This window comes from Macaca mulatta, chromosome X (assembly GCF_049350105.2).
Source record: "Macaca mulatta isolate MMU2019108-1 chromosome X, T2T-MMU8v2.0, whole genome shotgun sequence".
NCBI lineage: Eukaryota > Metazoa > Chordata > Mammalia > Primates > Cercopithecidae > Macaca > Macaca mulatta.
Window position 1 is genome coordinate 80,249,309 of NC_133426.1, and position 19,820 is coordinate 80,269,128.

A 19,820-nucleotide genomic window follows, 5' to 3' on the forward strand; every position below is an offset into this window, starting at 1 on the left:
CTTCAGCCAAATTATCTTTCAAAGCTTTTGTAAAACCTCCCGGCCTTCCAAGAAGGTTTGTGTTTTTCCTATAATTTCTCCCACCCCCATGACCAATCTCCTACATCTGCCTTAATTTCATTATGTACCCAAGGGTCATTTAGGAGCACATTGTTCAGTTTCGATGCAGTTGTTTGGTTGTATTGGGGAGTTTATTATATATTAACTTACACAATCACAAGGTCCCACAGTCTGCAAGCTGAGGAGGAAGGAGAGACAGTCCGAGTCCCAAAACAGAAGAACTTGGAGTCCAATGTTCAAGGGTAGGAAGCATCCAGCATGGGAGAAAGATGTAGGCTGGGAAGCTAGGCCAGTCTCTCCTTTTCACATTTTTCTGCCTGCTTTATATTTATTGGCAGGTGATTAGATTGTGCCCACCAGATTAAGGGTGAATCTGCCTTCCCCAGCCCACTGACTCAAATGTTAACTTCTTTTGGCAACACCATCACAGACACACCTAGGATCAATACTTTGTATCCTTCAGTCCAACCAAGTTAACACTCAGTAATAACCATCACAGTGGTTTTGAGGGAATTTCTTAATCTTGTGTTCTAATTTGATTGTCCTGTGCTCTGAAAGACTATTATGATTTCTGTTCTTTTGCATTTGCTGAGGAGTGTTTTACTTCCAATTATGCGATCAATTTTAGAGTAAGTACCATTTGGCGATGAGAAGAATGTATATTCTGTTGTTTTGGAGTGGAAAGTTCTTAGATATCTATCAGGTCCACTTGATCCAGAGCTGAGTTTAAGTCCTGAATGTCTGTTAATCTTCTATCGCAATGATCTGTCTAATATTGTCAGTGGGGTGTTAAAGTCTTTCACTATTATTGTGTGGGAGTCTAAGCCTTTTGAAAGTCTCTAAAAACTTGCTTTATGAATCTGGGTGCTATTGTATTGGTTGCATATATATTTAGGTAGTTAACTCTTCTTGTTGAATTGAACCCTTTACCATTATGTAATGCCCTCTTTTGTCTTTTTTGATCTTTGTTGGTTTAAAGTTTGGTTTTTCAGAAACTAGGATTGCAACCCCTGCTTTTTTCTGCTTTTCATTTGTTTGGTAAATTTTCTTCCTTCCCTTTATTTGTAGCATATTTTTGTCTTTGCATGTAGGATGGGTCTTTTGAAGACAGCATACCAATATGTCTTTGTTCTTTATCCAGCTTGTCATTCTGTGTCTTTTAATTGGGGCATTTAGCCATTTACATTTAAGGTTAGTGTTGTTATGTATGGATTTGATTTTTTTCATCATGATGCTAACTGTTTATTTTGCAAACTTGTTTATGTGATTGCTTCATTGTGTCACTGGTCTGTGTACTTAAGTATGTTTTTGTAGTAACTGATGACAGTTTTTCCTTTCCATATTTAGTGCTTCCTTCAGGAGTTCTTGCAGGGGAGGTCTGGTGGTAACAAATTCCCTCAGCATCTGCTTGTCTGAAAAGGATTTTATTTCTCTTTTGCTTATGAAGCTTAGTTTGGCTGGACATGAATTTGGGGGTTGGAAATTCTTTTCTTTAAGAATGTTGACTGTTGGCCCCCGATTTCTTCTGGCTTGTAGGGTTTTTCACTGAGCGGTCTGCTTTTAGTCTCATGGGCTTCCCCTTGTATGTGACTTGGCCTTTCTCTCTGGCTACCCTTAACATTTTTTCTCTCATTTCGACCTTGGAGAATCTGATGATCATGCATTGGGGATGATCTCGTGGAATATCTTACTGAGTTTCTCTGCATTTCTTGAATTTGAATGTTGGCCTGTCTAGCTAGTTTGGGGAAGTTCTCTTGGATGATATCCTCAAGTATGTTTTCCAATTTGGTTCCATTCTCCCAGTTTCTTTCAGGTACCCAAATCAGTCATAGATTCGGTCTCTTTACGTAATTCCATATTTCTCAGAGGTTTTGTTCATTTCTTTTCAGTCTTTTATCTGTATTGTCATCTTTCTGGCTTATTTCAGAAAGATAGTCTTCCAGCTCTGACATTCTTTCCTCTGTTTGGTCTACTTTGCCATTAATACTTGTGATTGTATTGTGAAGTTCTTGTAGTATATTTTTCAGGTCTAACATATCAGTTATTTTTCTCTCTAAACTGGCTATTTTGGCTGTCAGCTCCTGTATTGTTTTATCATGATTCTTAGCTTGTTTGCATTGGGTTACAACATGCTCCTTTAGCTCAGCGAAGTTCATTATTACCCACCTTCTTAAGCCTACTTCTGTCATTTCAGCTATCTCAGCCTCAGCCCAGTTCTGAGCCCTTGGTGGAGAGGTGTTGTGGTCATTTGTAGGAACAGGGGCACTCTGGATTTTTGAGTTTTTAGCATTTTTTTGTTCTTTCTCATCTTTGTGGGCTTATCTACCTTTGATTTTGGAGGTTGCTGACCTTTGGATGGAGTTTTTGTGGTTTTTTTATTGTTGTTTTCTCTTTGTTTTTCTTCTGACAGTCTGGCCTCTGTTCCATAGGGCTGCTGCAGTTTGCTGAGGGTCTGCTCTAGACCTTAGTTCCTCAGTTTTTCTCATACCTGAAGGTATCACTAGTGAAGACTGCAAAACAGAAAAGATGGCAGTCAGCCTATTCCTCTGGAAGCTCCATTCCAGGGCAGTACTGACCTTTTGCCAGCCTGAACATGCCTGTAGGAGGTGACTGGAGACCCGTTTGGTGGTGTCTCCCAGTCAGGAGGAATAAGATCAGGCACCCACTTAAAGAACCATTCTGGCTGCATTTTGGTAGAGCAGCTATGCTGTGTTGGTTATCCCTTCAGCCCCTGATCAGTTTGGGCTTTTCATGGCCCACAGGCTGGACCAACTGATAAGCCCAAACAGCCAAGTTGGCAGCCTGCCTTGCCCCTCAGGCATTCCATCCCAGGGAACGGAGCGGGGAGGGGTGGCCAGAGGTTCCAACTGGGAGGACACACCTCAAAAGGAGGAGTGGATCAGAGTCCCACTTAAAGAAGCAGTCTGGTTGTGCCTCAACAGAACAGCTGTGTCATAGTGGGGAACCACGTCTGCCCCTGTGCGCTTGGACTCTCCAAAGCTAGCAGGCTGGAACAGCTGAGTGACCAACCAACCCAGGTGGTGGCCCTCCTCTCTCCCAGGCACTCCATCCCAGGGAGAGATCAGAGCTCTGCCCCTAATAGGTACCAGCAGGCATGGCTGAAAGGTCCTGCTGGGAGGTTCTGCCCAGTGAGAAGGAATGGATCAGTGCCCTGCCTAAAGAAGCAGTTTGGCTACAATCTGGGAAAGCCACTATGTTGCACTACTCAGGGGACCCTTCCTCATCTGTATTGTTTGGACTGTAAGCCCACATGGTGGAACTGCTGAGTTGTCCAACCAATCCAGGTGGTGACCCTCCTTCTCCACCCCTGCCCATCCCCTGCCACACTATGTCTCAGAGAGAGATCAGAGCTCTATCCCTAGTACGTGCCTGCAGGTGTGGCTGGAGGATCCGGCTGGGAGGTCCTGCCCAGTGTGGAAGAATGGATTTGGTCCCACTTAAAGAAGCAGTCTGGTGACAATCTGGCCAAGCCACTGTGCTGCATTGCTGGGGGACCCCTTTCTCCTCCAGACCATTTGGATTCTACAAAGCCCACAGGCTAGAACAGCTAAGTCGACCAAATAGTAGAGGTAGAACCTGTCCGTCTCCCTGTTGCCTGAGGCTGACTAGGATTCCAAGTCATTATTATTTTGTGAGGTGAGGTGGAAATGGGGCCTGCAGAACATGCCTCTCGCTCCCTGGACTCTACCCGCTTCCTAGGCGTATATGCAGACCTCCTGTCTTGCCTGAGTTGCATACACATTCATTGGGGATCTCCGGACCAGAGTATGCAAAGCTCTTGGGTCTCTGTGCATGCCGGAGTAGCTGCTCCCCTAGACTCCATACAGCTCTGTATCGGACCCAAGGCTCTGGTGGCATGGGCTCACAGGGAGATCTGCTGACCCATGGGTTGCAAAGATCCCTGAGAGAAGCATGGTTTCCCAGGGTCACACAGTCACTCACTGCTTTCTAGGGCTGGAGGTGGGTTTCTCTTGGCTCCATGTCACTCCCAGGTGGGCCATTGCCCCACCCTGCTTTTGTTCTCTGTGTGTCGAGTTACTTCTCTAATCAGTCCTAACATGAGAACCTAGATATTTCAGTTGAAGGTGCTATATTCACTCACCCCTTTCATTCCTCTCCTTGAGAGTGGTGGACCACAGCTGCTTCTAATTGGCCATCTTGGCCCCTCTCCCTTTATTTGGCTTTTCTCTTTTTCCCTTGGTCTAGCTAATGGTTTATCTACTTTATCTTTTCAAGAACCAACTTTTTCTTTCATTTATCTTTCATATTTTTTAGTCTCTATTTTTTTTCTGCTTTGATCTATATTATTTTTTCCTTCTATGAATTTTAGGTTTGGTTGGTTCTTGCTTTTCTATTTCCTTGAGGTACATCATTATATTCTTTCTTTCAAATCTACTGTTTTGATGTAGGCATTTATTGCTATAAACTTCTTTCTTAGTATTGCTTTTGCTGTATCTTATAGGTTTTGGTACGTTGCTTTTCCTTTTTATTTGTTTTTGGAAACTTTATTTTCTCCTTAATTTCTTTATTGACCTAGTGGTCTTTCAGGAGCACATTATTTAATTTCCATGTATTGGCACAGTTTCCAAATTTCTCGTGTTATTGATTTCTGGTTTTATTCTATGGTGGTCTGAGAAGATACTTGATATGATTTTGATTTTCTTCCATTTGAGATAGTTTTTTACTTAACATGTTTTTTGTCATGGAAAATGTTCCATGTGCTGATGAGAAGAATGTATATCCTGCAATTGTTGGATGAAATGTTTTGTAAATGTCTGTTAGGTCTGTTTGGTCTATAGTGCAGTTTAAGTCTGATGTTTGTTTTTTAATTCTCTGTTCAGATGATCTGTCTAGTCTCTCCTGGCCTGGAAGGTTTCTGCTGAGAAATCTCCTGTTAGTTGATGTGAATTCCCTTATATGTGACTTGCTGCATTTCTCTTGCTGTTTTTAGAATTCTGATTCTGACTTTAACAGTTTGACTATGATGTGCCTTGCATTGGGAGTTATACCTGATGTAAATGACGAGTTGATGGGTGCAGCACAGCAACATGGCACAAGTATACATATGTAACAAACCTGCACGTTATGCACATGTACCCTACAACTTAAAGTATAATAATAATAAATAAATTAAAAAAAAAAAAAAAAAAGAAATAAAAAAAAAAAAAAAAAAAAAGAAAACGACCTTTTCAGTTGAATCTCTTTTGGAGTCTTTGAGCTTTCTGTATTTGGATGTCTATATCTCTTCCAAGACTTGGGACGTTTTCAGTTATTGTTTCATTGAATATGTTTTTTATCCATCTCTTCTCTTCTAGAACTCCCACAAGTCAAAAATTTGTTTGCTTGATGGTGTCACAGAGGCTTTCTTTATTCTTTTTCCTTTTATCTTTTTTTTCCTGCCTAGGTTATTTCAAAAGACTTCTCTTCAAGTTCAGAAATTGTCTTTTGCTTGTCTACTGTTGAAGCTTTCTATTGTATTTTTAATTTCATTCATTGAATTCTTCAGTTCTAGAATTTCTGTTTTGTTCTTTTTAATGATATCTTTGTTGGGTTTCTCATCTAGATTATTAATTGCTTTCCTGAGTTTTAAATCTTGTTTATTTTGTTTTCTTATATATCAGTTTTCTTAAGATCATTTTTAATGCCTTTTCAGGCACTTCATAAATTTAATTTTCTTTGGAGTCTGTTGCTCGAAAATTATTGTGTCCTTTTGGAGGTTTTGTTTGTTTGTTTTCTTTGTTGTTGTTGCTATTGTTGTTGTTTGTCCTTACATTGATATCCACATCTACTATAATTGCCACTTCATTCATTTGTGTGGAGTAGTTCCCATAGGGAAAGAGTTTTTCCTGTAGATGTATCTATAATGTTGGTTGGGTAAGGTGCTTTGGCTTTGGTTCTGCATGGGCAGCACAGTGTAGTCTTCTTTAATTACTTTGGCTGTAATCAGTTTCAGCAGTGTCTTTGAGTTCCTTAGTGGCTCAGGCTTCAGTTGATTGTGGAGGCTGTGGTAAGGCTTTGTTTGGGACAGCAGTGCCAAGTAGACTGGTCCTCAAACCCCCAGATAGTGCATGTGGGCACTGGCATTGGCTTGCCCTGAGTATTTCAGTCTTTGGACCATGGGTGGGCCATGCAGGTATAAAAAGTGGTGGCAGCAGGCCCTGGGTGGGCCAGTCCTCAGGCCCTCATTCAGGGCATGCAGGTCCCAGTGGGCCAAGAAGTTTGCTCCTCAGTCTCCCAGACCAGATAGTCCCTGGGGCCCTGGGAGGAGCACGTAGGTCCTGGCGGTGTCTGCAGTGAGCCAGTGGGTGGGTCCATTAGTTCTCAGGTAGGGCACACTGGTATTGGCAATGTCTATGATGAGCTAGGCAGGTGTCATCTTTTATTTTAATGTTTTGAAAAGTTTTTTTAACATTTTGTACTCCCTACAAAATATACAGATTCTAAATGAAGCAACTCAGTCTCTGTCCCCCTCTTTGCTACATTACTGCTTCTCTGATTTATATTTTTCTAAGTATAAGTTTTTCCACTGGCTGTTTTTAACATGTTCTTTTCAGTGGAAATTCTGATATATGTTGGCTTGCTTTATTCAGCCTGTAGACCTTGACTGAATGCTATATGACAGGTATTGTGCCAGGAGCTGTGGTAGGAAAACTTTCCATGAGAAATTAGATTAGCTTGGCATTAGATGATTATTTAAAGTAATCTTATGACAGTTGTGTGAAAATCTAGATTAAATTCATAAATGAATTACTGTCTCAAGTTAGTATATTGTTTAGGTTTTCACAGTAGTCCAGTGAATGGCCTCACAACACAAAGAAATTCATACATATTTCATTTTAGAAAGCATATATAAAAATATGATTGATTGATAGGTAGATAATCTTATAATAGTCATTCAAAATTTTACTCCTTTTTAGCACTTTCTGCCACTTATATTGCTTATTTCTCATTTCTAATAGAAAAACAAGGAGAAAGTAATAGGATATTACAAGTAGGCAGAAAAATATAGATGCACATAGTTTACATAACTCTTCAGGTCATCTTGTAACAAAGTCTTGATCATTTTTCTTAGACCAGAAGATCAATTCAGAAGTTAATAGAATGGGAAAATAACAGATTATATCACAAGGTAAGAAATTTTAAGCAAATAAGTGCCCTATTCATGTATTTGCAGTATTAAATTGAAAAAATAAATACAAAATGGGAATTTTTTAGGCCACAAAGGAATGGATTAGAGAACTAATACTCAATTTTTAAGATATATTCTTTACAAGGTATTTTTAAGTGCTCTGTTTAGTATCCTGTACTTTTCCTGGATTGTTTTCAGTGATTTATTCAAATGTATAGGTTGTAATTAGTTTAAGTTAATATAAAAATTCTTAACAAGACTATACTTTCTTAGCTTGCTTTGCACTGGAAGTTGACTAAGAGGAAATGTGAAACTAGCAATATGATGGAGTATGTAAGTATGAGGTTGTTTTTAATTATTTTTTGATTCATTCTAAATGTACCATTTTCCTGTGTTTCTCATTTGTCAACTATTCCTTCTTTTTTTCTTCTCAGCCAGAACTTTTGTCCATTGAAATATAGAGGTTTTCTTCTATCTTCTTTAGATTTGTAGCCAACCTAAAATATCTTGAAAGCTAACAATCATTTAGATCTTAGAAAAGTTTCAGTTAGTATGCTAAAATGAAAACATTGTACAACCTTAATCATTTAACATAGGCACAAACCATAGCATGTGGTGGTGGGGAAAGCTGCTGTTGAACAAAATGTTTCTAAATGTAATCTTGTCAAAACTTGCATAAAATAGGAGTTGACATCTGCATTCTGGATTCCTATTAATGGCTTTTTTTTTTTTTTTGGCTGACATTTAACTTTTAGTGAAGAAACTGTAAGGTTCTAATTTTTGTTTTAATTGAAAGCTATACAATCTTAGTCATAAGACATAAATTCACATATAGCCAATGTGATCAATTTTGCATAATTAATATTGAAAAGAATATTAAATTTATCCAAACTTCCAAGATGTAGTATATATTTAATAATAAACTTTCCACGTGTGTTTCATAAGTAAGGATTATTATCATATCTCTCTACACTTTGAATAATTTTGGGGAAAATGTGCATATGACCACAAGTCTTAAATTCATTATAGATAAAACATTCAAAAACTATCCGAGTTTTTTAAAATTATATTTCCAAACCTTTTGTAATTAATATGTTTTACTCAATCCATTTGGGCACATTATATTTTTCACAACTTGTGAACGATAGTAATCTCCAACTAATATCAGTTGCTTTAATTGAAAAATATATAGATCTAATATAAAGACATTTTTTAATCTGTGTAGCATTTTTTTAAATCTCTACTTTGCTAACAAAAAGATAGGGGTGTGGGGGAAAAGCATAATATAATAGAGTTTGCTTCTCTGAACCTAGACAAATAGTTATTGTAAATCTGATAGTAAAATCTGTTAGCTACAATAAGTAGTTTTGTTTGCCAGCTTAATTTTTAAATTGCCAATCTAATTACAACTTGTGGTTTAAGTTCTTTACATAATTTTTCATGATTTTCACTTACTTTATATGGTGTAGAATTGAAATATTGTGCTATGAAAAACGATTATAGAGTTTCTGGGTTGTTTATAAGTTATATTAAATGAAAATATTTTGTAAATATATTCTTGTTTTTATTTTACAGGTAATACTAATAGAATTCTTACCAAAATATCCCATATTCCGACCTGACTGAGGAGTTTTATCCAGTCACTTCTGTGTTTCCTGTCATTTCCTACCCTTAGTGCCTTGTAGATTTGGAATGAAGATGGTCTTCTTTGCTGTGTTCAACTTATTCTTTATAATGGTAGAATATTCTCACTCTTTTGTGTTGGTTTATGAAGAACATTTGCACATCTTTTTTGTCGTTAAATGAGGCTTGTGTTTTGCACTCTCAATTTTAAATACACACACATGCGTGTGTGCATATACATATATAGATAGTTTCCATTAAAGATGAATCATCAGTGTTGGTGTTTAAAAAACAAAAACTTGTTCTGAGCATGCTGCCTTATAATTTTCATATTCATTGTTTCTAAACTCGCATCATTTTTCTAGGCTACTTGATGCTCTGTAATCCCTTACTGGACAAACGTAAATAAGCTTTTGGTAGCTTTTAGAAATGGTTTTACTCTGCTTTTAAAGGACATGCAATTAATGGCACTGGTTTTGTCCTGCACTTTGCTTTATCACTTATGTTAGTGGATAAAATACTTAAATTCCTAAAGACTTGTAAATATTGCCTCTTTGCATAATGTAAAATGTGGTATGCCATGGTTTACATAATGTAATATTACTATTATTGTATTGCCAACAATTTTACGTAAATTTTAGTATGAATGAAGTTTGCAAGCATCCCTTTGAATGTAGAGACTGCTAACATGCTGTTTTATGGCAAGGCCATAATGAGTATGTTAAGAATTTCAGGTGTAGGGCAAGGTTGCCCTTTGTAACAAGTGGATTAAAATTGAAATTATTATCTCAGATGTTCTGTATTGCACCTGAAACCATGACCTTTATTTTTCCTTTTCATTTAATAATTTCCATTTTGTTCTCTACTCCTTCCCACAAAAAAATTACTTGACATCTGACACATTTCACAGTCTCACTATCCTGCATTTATTAGCCTTTTCTTCCTTCGAAAATACACACAATTATGACCTTTAAGGAGTATTTTGAGATTTCAGACATCTTCAGAAGGTATCTAGACCCTCTTGAAAGCTGTTAATGCCTTTCTGCAGTTCTGATATTCTAGTTTGAGAAAGAGAGAACTAATTGAGAAGCTGTAGCTAAAGAGTATATAGCAGCTGATTCATAATTGAAAAAAATTATGCTCTGTTTTTGAAGATCTTTTATAAAACATTAATGAGGAAAGACAAGTGTTTAGACAAAATTATTTTAGTTTATAAATTCAGCACATATGTAACATTTATTTGGTACATATGTCTCGTTTTCTTCACAATTAAAATGATTGCTAGCACCACACAACTAGAATTTGAAAATTCAGTATAATGAAAGCTTTATATCACATTAATTCAACTGCAAATGTATGCCTGTTTGTAGGCATTATTTGTAACTCATAGTGCTAAAAATAAAAGTGTCTAGGGCTCAATAATATTTTGTCATCTTTTACTGCTTTTAGTAAACCTTTTAGGCAAGATTCATCTCAGTGAAGTGAACAATCATTTATTCATACAAGGTCAAGCCTTTTTAAGCCACTCTTAAAATTTATTCCTAATTTGAAATCCATAGTCCTTGACCAGTTTAAAAAAGAGAGAAAAAGAAGATACTATTTGATATGTGATTATAATTGTGTGCACAAACACTTTTCCACCTTCCTCTGTGCCCCATTACCTCTATGCCACTCAGCCACCCCAAATCTCTAACCTTTAATAATGTGTATGCCTGCAAATATCATGTGTTTGCCTGCTGCAAAATTCAAGGTGTATTTTTATAGACAAGGTAGAGGCCTCTGAAAATGTATACCAAATGTCTTGTTTTATAGCTAAGGTCAGGGAAAAATTGTATCTGAGGTTTATGTTCCAGCTATTGTTATCAAATTTTTGCTTCAAACTGTGATATTTTAATACCAAAATCGATTTTCAGCATAATACAGAATGTCTCATTATCACTGATAGGATAATTGCCTTTAAGTGTTAATCCTTAGAAGTCTTATTTTTTTTTTCTGTAACCTTAGAATTTGATCATATGATAGTCATAGGAACTTTTTCTGCCATGTATAAATCACACTTGGTTTTGCTCAAAGAACAGCAGGAAATGGTGAATTGTTTCCATGAAACAATTATTGAGAATGGGAATAGAGTGTGTCTGGAAATAACACAGTATAATTCAAGTTACAGTAGCATTTGTCACAAAAACCATTTGTCAGCATGTGTAAACTTAATTTTAAAGCCTATTCTAATCACTCAAGTTTGTTATTTTATGGTTCGTTATGCTGGTTGACTCATCTTAGTTTCTCCAACTACCCACAAAAATACCAATTTTTTTCCTCTCTTGTATGACTACTTTTTCAAACTGTTTTTCTTTGCAGGGGGCTGATTAGCAATTGAGTATTTTGTAATGTTTGCGGGGAGTGGTGCTTTGTTTTCAGTGAAATTGGTTGCAGTGAATGCTAAAATGACACAGCACACTGGTGATTAATTCCTCCCCCATGGAGCCTTTTTTCTGTTACGCTTAGGATAGAACATACTTGTAATTTTCCATTAGGTTAGTAACATACTTTTGTGAAAGTTGTTTTTAGACTGAAGAAAGTAATTTTGAATTTCTTTGTTACATAATATTCCTTTATGAAACTTGTGATAGTTTCCAGAGCAAAACAACATGTATTTGCCAAAGTATATAAATCTCACAAGGCTTTGAGGTTAGAAGCTAAGATTGTTTTTTTAAATCAATGTTCTAGTGTTTCTCATTTGGCCCAAGATTCTGGCTTAATAAATTTGACCAACTGCCTATTTTTAAGCTTGTCCTAAAAGCCAATAACATGTTTATTCCTAATAACTAATATGGACAAGTGTTATTTACAGATTTATTAACTCCATCCCAGATATATCTCCACTCTTTGTTCCCACTCCTAACACTTATGCTAATTTAGGAAAGAGACCACTGTAGTAAAATTTTAGAAGAAGATGGAGAAGTGCCTTGTCTTTTTAGAACAAAGATAACACATTACGTGTAAGGAAGCATAAAAATGAATTGGTAGATTATTAGATTGGAAATCATCCTTTTCAACTAGGTTTAAGAATATTTTGCTGGTGTATTATCTTTTACTTATTATGTAAAGCCTCTTTCCTTCCTTTTCCCCAATCATGATATATTAGTGACAAAATGTTATAGAACCGGACTATTACTCACTTAAAAAAACAGTATAATTCTAAACATGTAATTTAACATGTAATTTAATTTAGTTCTGGAAGGACAGTTGTCTTCGATTAAAGCCCCACCAAAACCCATTTAAGTATTTAATGTACATACTATTCATATTATGGCCTGTAAACACTAATATCTGAGCAATTAAACTCATCTACCATTTTGGTGAAATTTGAATAAGTTTAAAAACGTGTAAGCCTTTGAACAAATGTATGAAAGCTTTAAAAGATCATTAGCATTTTTATTTTGTTTACAAATAAGCTTCCATTAAAAAAAAATAAAACCTCACTACTTGAACGTTAAGCTCTCAAACAATATTGTATTAAAATGTACTATATTGACCTAGGAGGATATAGAAATTATGTTCACCTGATTAACTGGAGCAGTTTCACATAGTGGAAATACTTTTTTCCTGATTTGATTATAAGTGCTCAAATTTATTGAAATTAGATTCTCTTATGCCTATAAAAGTATACTTTAAAAATATTTTGCAACAACTGTCAAATTATTTGAGTTCCTTTAAATAGCAAACAGTTGGGAAATGTTCCACAAAAAATGCATAGGTTTTATTAATACCTGTTCATGTAGTATGTGGACTAAAACAATTGATATTTATCTGTATATATAAATGAATGATCTTATCTTGCCCCAAATTTTTCTTACCTGATTCTGAGCCAGCCTTTTTGTTTTGATGGCACCCCGTGAGTATGTTCCATTTTCTGTGGACTTTGTCAAATTCATACAATACGAGGAAATGATCTAATATTGTGGGCACCAGGCAGTTCATCTTAATTGCATGTCTGTCTCTTCTTCTGTAAAATTATGGGGTGGAACCTAGAGCTGTACAAAAAATTAGAGATCCCTTAACATTCTGTGATTCAAAGAATTCTTAGGACATTTTTACTCTATAGAATCTCAGAATGATTACTCTCAGATCTACTGTTCTTGGTGGAAACTCTCACAGTGCCTTGCATGCAGTAAAAGTTTGATTTGCCGACTGGCTGCTGGCTAATGTGTGTTAATTATCACACAGACTCCAAGAACCTGATGCTTGCTAGACCTTAGTTCCCCGGTGATGCTAAGAGTAAATGTAGTTTTCCTAGGAACTGAGCACTGAGGTCTGTGTGCTTTGCCTGTGTAGAATCTGTCTATGCAGTTGGTATTCAGGCAAGAATTATAGCTGTAACAACAATGGAAATATTGGAGGACCCACTTTTGCATTTATGTAAAGATTTCGTATCGTATCCAACATTTACTTTAGTGTCTAATCAAATTCCATACCCTCAAAAAGATCTGTTGGAACAAATTGATAAAATTAGGTGGAAAGGAAAGTGGTATGGGTCTCAAATGCAAGTCACTTCTGGTTTAATTATTGGCTCTGCTGCTTAATTCCTCTGTACCTCACGTCCTCATTGTTGAAGTGGGGACAATAATCTGGACCTACCTCACAGGGGAATTGAGGATATTTTCATATATTAGTGTGCTTTGAAGTTGACTGAAAGATATACTGGATATCATAATTATATAATTTCTAAATAGATTTCTTTAAATCCATGCTGTGTTTTCTTTTTTTTTTTTTTTTTTTTTTTTTTAGAATTACAAATTTGCTGTATTTTATTGAATAGCACATAATCTTGGGGAGTCATGCTGTGTTTTCTTTCTCAGTCAGGTCCTACAGAATGACTGTTGCAGTTGATCTATTGTTTTAATAGTAAATTTTGTTATTAATCCCCTATGTGTTAAAAGTGGGTAATTGTATTATGTTAATACATATTTAGGGAGGAAAAGCAGGTGGATATAAATCAGTGGTTCCCAACTTCAGCACATGATAGCAGTGGAGGGTATCCTTGATCTTTTTCTAATATTTCAAAAAGTATATTAGAAATTATACATTTACCCATAATATTCCTGCTTCACAAGCCAATTAAGACATTGAATTTCCATGCATCTTGCCTATATTCTCTCAATTCTGTGTTATCACTGCTTGCTTATTAACAACTGATCAAAAGCTGTGAATGGCAGTATGTTTTTGATTAATAATAAAATAAGCCTATTATGTGCAACTTATTAAATACTTGGAAACATGGGGAAAAGAATAATGAAGGGATTCTTATGGTAAAAATATTGGGAACCACTTTTGTAAAGGAACTAAGATTATTTGACCCTCTCCACAGATTGCTTACCTAGTCTCTAAATAATGAAATGCGTGTGTTTGCCTGTTTTGGCTATATTAGGCTATATAACTCAAGGTGAAAATTTGCCTTCAGTTTTTTTTTCTGTTTTAGAATATAACTGGCCTAGTTTATTTAGGTGTGTACATGTTGCTCATATATACACACACATAGAGGATTACAAATGTGGAAAATGTTATAATGTCATATTATAGCATTGGACTAAATATCAATTTCTGACTCTTAAAGTAGTTCTGTATATAAATTCAACATCATGAATCAAGGCAATAATTTCTCAAATGTTCTTTTATTTCTTTGTTTTTATCTCGACTTTTTTTTTTTTCCATTTTTTCTAGTACGCAAATAGTGTAAAATTGTTTTAATGCCTGGACTTTGAAACAAGTAACAAGTGTTTGAAAGTATATAATCTACAAGCGAATTTGCCCTCCTTGGACTAACCACATACAAATATTAATCTGGCTGCAAGAACAGGATATCCAGGTAACTAGAAAGTGGGCATTGATAAAAATATCTGGTGGAGAAGCCTAGGATTTTGACTTCTTGTCAGAGGATTCCTGTTGGGACAGCTTTACCAGAAAAGAATAATACTGGATATGGTCGTCCAAACTAAGAACTTTCATGCATCTTGCATTGTTACGTAGCCTGTGGAATGAATTCATTTTTTCTCCCTTGAGTCCAAGAATGACTTCCCTGGAAAAACTTAATCTATATACAGCTGTGCCAAAATGAAGGATACCTGCCTCTCTGAAACTTTCACTGCTGCTTCTGTCATTGTTCACTTGTCAGATAAAATTTTATTATCTCAGGATGCAAACTTAAAATAAAGTGTAAATCTATGTTAATGAATTGAATTGTGTTTTTTTGATGCATCTTCCTTTCTTCCCTTCCCTATGTGTCCATCATTATAAGGCAATTAATTGAGGCTTCCTTTTAAAAATTGCATTTTATATCTGGCCTTTTCCCACATATACTAGTATTATGTTCAATCCTGTAAGTATTTTATGCTATAAAGACATGCCTCAGAGAAGTATGAATTCAGTTCCAGACAACCAAAATAAGTCACACAAATTTTGGGGTTTCCCAGTGCATATAAAATTTGTGTTTACACTATAATGTAGTCTACTAAATATACAGTAACATTATTTCTTTAAAAAAAGTACATACCAGCCGGGCGCGGTGGCTCAAGCCTGTAATCCCAGCACTTTGGGAGGCCAAGACGGGCGGATCACGAGGTCAGGAGATCGAGACCATCCTGGCTAACATGGTGAAACCCCGTCTCTACTAAAAAATACAAAAAACGAGCTGGGCGAGGTGGTGGGTGCCTATAGTCCCAGCTACTCGGGAGGCTGAGGCAGGAGAATGGCGTAAACTTGGGAGGTGGAGCTTGCAGTGCGCCGAGATCCGGTCACTGCACTCCAGCCTGGGAGACAGAGCGAGACTCCGTCTCAAAAAAAAAAAAAAAAAAAGTACATACCTTAATTTAAAATATTGTATTGCTAAAAAATACTAGTGATCATCTGAGCCTTCCATGAGTCATAATATTTTTGTTGGTGGGGGGGTCTTGCTTCAATGTTGATGGCTGCTGACTGATGGGGCAGGTCATTGCTGAAGGTTAGGGTGGCTTTTGCAATTTCCTAAACTAAGACAGTGAAGTTTGCCATATTGATTGATTCTTCCTTTCACAAAAGATTTCTCTGCAGCATGCAATACTGATTGATAGCATTTTACCCACAGAACTTTCAAAATTGGAGTCAGTCCCCTCAGACCTAGCTACTACTTTCTCAACTAGGTGTATGTAATATTCTAAATCATTTGTTGTCATTTCAACAGTATTCACAGCATTTTCGCCAGGAGTGTATTCCATCTCAAGAAACCACTTCTTTGCTAATCTATAAGATGAGCATCCATTCAAGCCTTATCATGAGATTGCAGCAATTCAGTCACATCTTCAGCTCCACTTCTAATCCTTTTGCTGTTTTTACCACACCCGCAGTTACTTCCTCCACTGAAGTGTTGAATCACTCAAAGTCATCCCTGAGGGGTTGGAATCAACTTCTTCCATACTCCTGTTAACATTGATATTTTGACCTTTCATGAATCACAGATGTTTTTAATGGCACCTATAACAGTGAATCCTTTCCAATAGATTTCCAATTTACTTTGCCCATGATCGATCAGAGGAATCACTATCTGTGGCAGCTATAGCCTTACAAAATGTATTTCTTAAAACTTGAAAGTTGAGTTACTTGTTGATCCATGGGTTGCCAAATCGATATTGTGTTAGCAGTCATGAAAACAACATTAATTTTCTTGTACATCTCCATCGGAGCTTGGGTGACTAAGTGCATCATCAATAAGCAGTAATATTTTAGAAGGAATCTTTTTTATTCTGAACAGTAGGTCTCAACAGTTGGCTTAAAATAGTAAGCCATGCTGTAAACAGACATTTGTTATTCTATTTGTAGGATACAGGCTGAGAAGATTTAGTGTAATTTTTAAAGGTCCTGGGATTTTTGGAATGATAAATGAGCATTGGCTTCATTAGCCCCTAACAAAAGAGTCAGCGTGTCCTTTGACGCTTTGAAGCCAGGCATTGATTCCTCCTCTCTAGCTATGAAAGTCTTAGATGGTGTCTTCTTTCAATATAAGGCTGTTTTGCCTACATTGAAAATATGTTATTTAGTGTAGCCAACTTCATCCATGATCTTAGCTAACTCTTCTGGATAACTTGTTGCTTCACCTTGCACTTTTATAGAGAAAACTTCATTTACTTTAAGGCCTTTTTCTTTGCATTTACAATTTGCTAACTCGTGAAAGACGCCTGGCTTTCACCTTCTTGTGGCTTTTGACATGCCTTCCTTGCTAAAAATCATTTCAAGCTTTTGATTTAAAGTGGAAAACATGCACCTCTTTTTTTCACTTGAACACTGAGAGGTGATTGTAGGGTTATTAACTGGCCCAATTTCAATATTATTTTGTCTCAGGGAATAGGGAGGGCTAAGGAGGGAGAGAACTGGAGAAACAGCACATCAGTAGGGCAGTCAAAACACAATATTTATTAAGTTTTCTATCTTACATGAGTGCAGTCCATGGTCTCCCAAAACAATTACAATAGTAACATCAGAGGTCATTTATCATAAACCACCATAACAGATTTTAATAATGAAAAAGTTTGAAGTATTTTAAGAATTACCAAAACGTGGCACAGAGACATGATGTGAGCACATGCTGTTCGAAAAAAATGGTGCCAATAGACTTACTCAATGCAGAGTTTCCACAAATCTTCAATTTGTAAAATCCACAATAGCTTCAGAGCACACCAAAATAAAGCACAGTAACATGAGCTGTGCTTGTATATTGTGTTTGGAGACCTGTGTCGTTCCCAGCATTTGGCACTTGGCTAAGTAGGAAGTTATTTCTGAATGACTTTGCATTTACCCTGCATAGCTACCTATAAACTGTAAAATTTAAGTATAAGTATAGTTCCACCTTATGGCGCATAAATTTTTAGTGCAAGGATGTGGAAATGTGAAGCTACTTGGCAAACGTTTTGACTCTTCATCAGATTGTGTAAGAAATTCAAGTGTTAATATCTTCTACTTCAGTTGCTATTCAAGTTGATTTTATGCAATAATAGATTTTTTAAGGTTATGCCTAATTTTTACAAATTCAAAGTACAACATATACAAGACAAACAATATTTCCCAATATATTTGGTAATTTTACTGAATATTTCGAAAAGACTATAAATTTCAAAATGTTAAAGCAGAGATGACAACACACTTAAACCTATATAAAAGTTTCATAATGCTTTGTTTAAAATTTTTTTCAAAACTTTATTATATGGATGGGGCAAAAAAAAAGCATACTTTTATTGATGACTTAGATGTGAAGTAGAATATGCTATGTGGGAAATAGCTTTACATTCAACTTTACTTTGAGGGCAGAAGCCACATGACATTACATGTATTATTAAAATACTTAATGCTTCATAAGATACTTCACTTACATAAATGTAGGAAATTCTCTGGAGGATAGTAGAATGCTCCAGTTATAATTACTAGGAATTTGAGTTAAAATCTTTGGTCACCTAGGTTACCTCTAGCAAAAACTTAGTACACTCAGTGAGCCTAATTTTGTCTGTCATACTCAAGGTAGGAGGTTGAGCTAGATCAAGGTTGTAAACTGAGCTGTATCCAGTCCTCAGACATGTTTTTGACCTACAGAATTTCTTTTGCACATCTTAACAGACTGAAAAGTCTTCATATAGAAATCCAGATTTCTGGCTTTCTTTGAATTTCACATATGGACAGTAAGCTAGAGTTGAGTAACAGCCTGTCCCTTTTAGATGGCAAATTTATTTTCTGTTTTGCCATGGTCACCACTATTCCTTCTTGTCTTTCTGAAATCCAAGTTTTCTTATGATTCAGTTCAAAGGAAAGCAAAATATTTCTTTAACCCATGTTTCTTTCAAAATTGAAAAAATACAGACCATGATAGCTACATATATTCATTACAAAAATTGAGGGAGATGGAAATGGAGAGACTGCTGTGTGTGTATGTGTAAGGGAAGCATTTTAAAAATGACCTGCTTCATTCACTGTTATTTGGTGATTGTGAGCACTTGATTTCATGATCCCTGAGATCCCTTAGAGACAATCTCTAAAGTCTCATCTAATTCTGACATTGTATTTCCATGAAATGATTCTTAGAACATGGGGTATTTGAAATCATTATGCCTTTGAAAGTGTGTGTATGATATGAATGGATGCTGTTTATGAAACTTGCTAACCTTCCAAATAGAATAGTGGCATCACAGACTCCTTTTAGTGAAACATAGCCACAAGCTGGCAAGACCAACACATTATTTTAGAACCATTTTTTTACTTCGTATCTTTTCAACAAAAGTTTGGTCAGCCACCCAAAGCAGCGTTGGCCTTGTTATCTGCCAAGAGTGATACTGCCCAAGGTGATATTAACATGGTTTAAAAAAAAGAAAAAAAAAATCTCAGGTGGGAATCTATAAAACCTGCCTTTTATTTTCTTATGTGGATAAGACTACTGATTGGAATTTTTTTCTTACATTACATTGAACCAATTTGGCATTAATCTAAATGAAAATTTCTTATTTCAAAAATAGGCTTAACTCATTAAGTTTAGACACTGCAACCAGGACTAAATTGGGGTTTTTTTTCCCATAAGACCTGTATTAGGGTCTGATGAATGAGAAATATGGCTATTAACAGAATTTTTTCTTTATTATAAAAATATATTTTCTAATAGAAGCAATTATGAAGAAGAAAATTAATATCTCTCATTAACCAAACCACCTACTACCATTTTAATGTTTTAAAATTGCACTGTATTATTTGTGTATATGCATATAGTACTTTTTACAATTTTTATTTTATGTTTCAGGATATATGTGCAGGACGTGCAGGTTTGTTACATAGGTAAATGTGTACCATGGTGGTTTGCTGCACCTGTCAACCCATCACCTAGGTATTAAACCCTGTATGCATTAGCTATTTATCCTGATGCTCTCCCTCCCTCCCCACCCTGACAGGCCCTGGAGTGTGTTGTTCCCCTCCCTGTGTCCAT

At 36.0% G+C, this 19,820-nt stretch overlaps 1 protein-coding gene across 3 annotated transcripts in view; it reads left to right on the forward strand.

Annotated features, from left to right (window-relative positions):
• The window catches only part of CHIC1 (cysteine rich hydrophobic domain 1), a 120,455-nt gene extending 105,394 nt beyond the window's left edge, over positions 1 to 15,061 (forward strand). For 2 of the 3 annotated variants that reach the window (XM_001095379.5, XM_077989441.1), the window contains 3 exons: positions 7,154 to 7,210; positions 7,484 to 7,543; positions 8,786 to 15,061. In XM_001095379.5, coding sequence (XP_001095379.1) covers positions 7,154 to 7,210; positions 7,484 to 7,543; positions 8,786 to 8,836 — 168 coding nt within the window. In that variant the 3' untranslated portion in view covers positions 8,837 to 15,061. The remainder of the gene's footprint in view (positions 1 to 7,153; positions 7,211 to 7,483; positions 7,544 to 8,785) is intronic. The other variant, XM_002806286.4, reaches the window with a different exon arrangement.
• Positions 15,062 to 19,820: the final 4,759 nt, after the last annotated feature.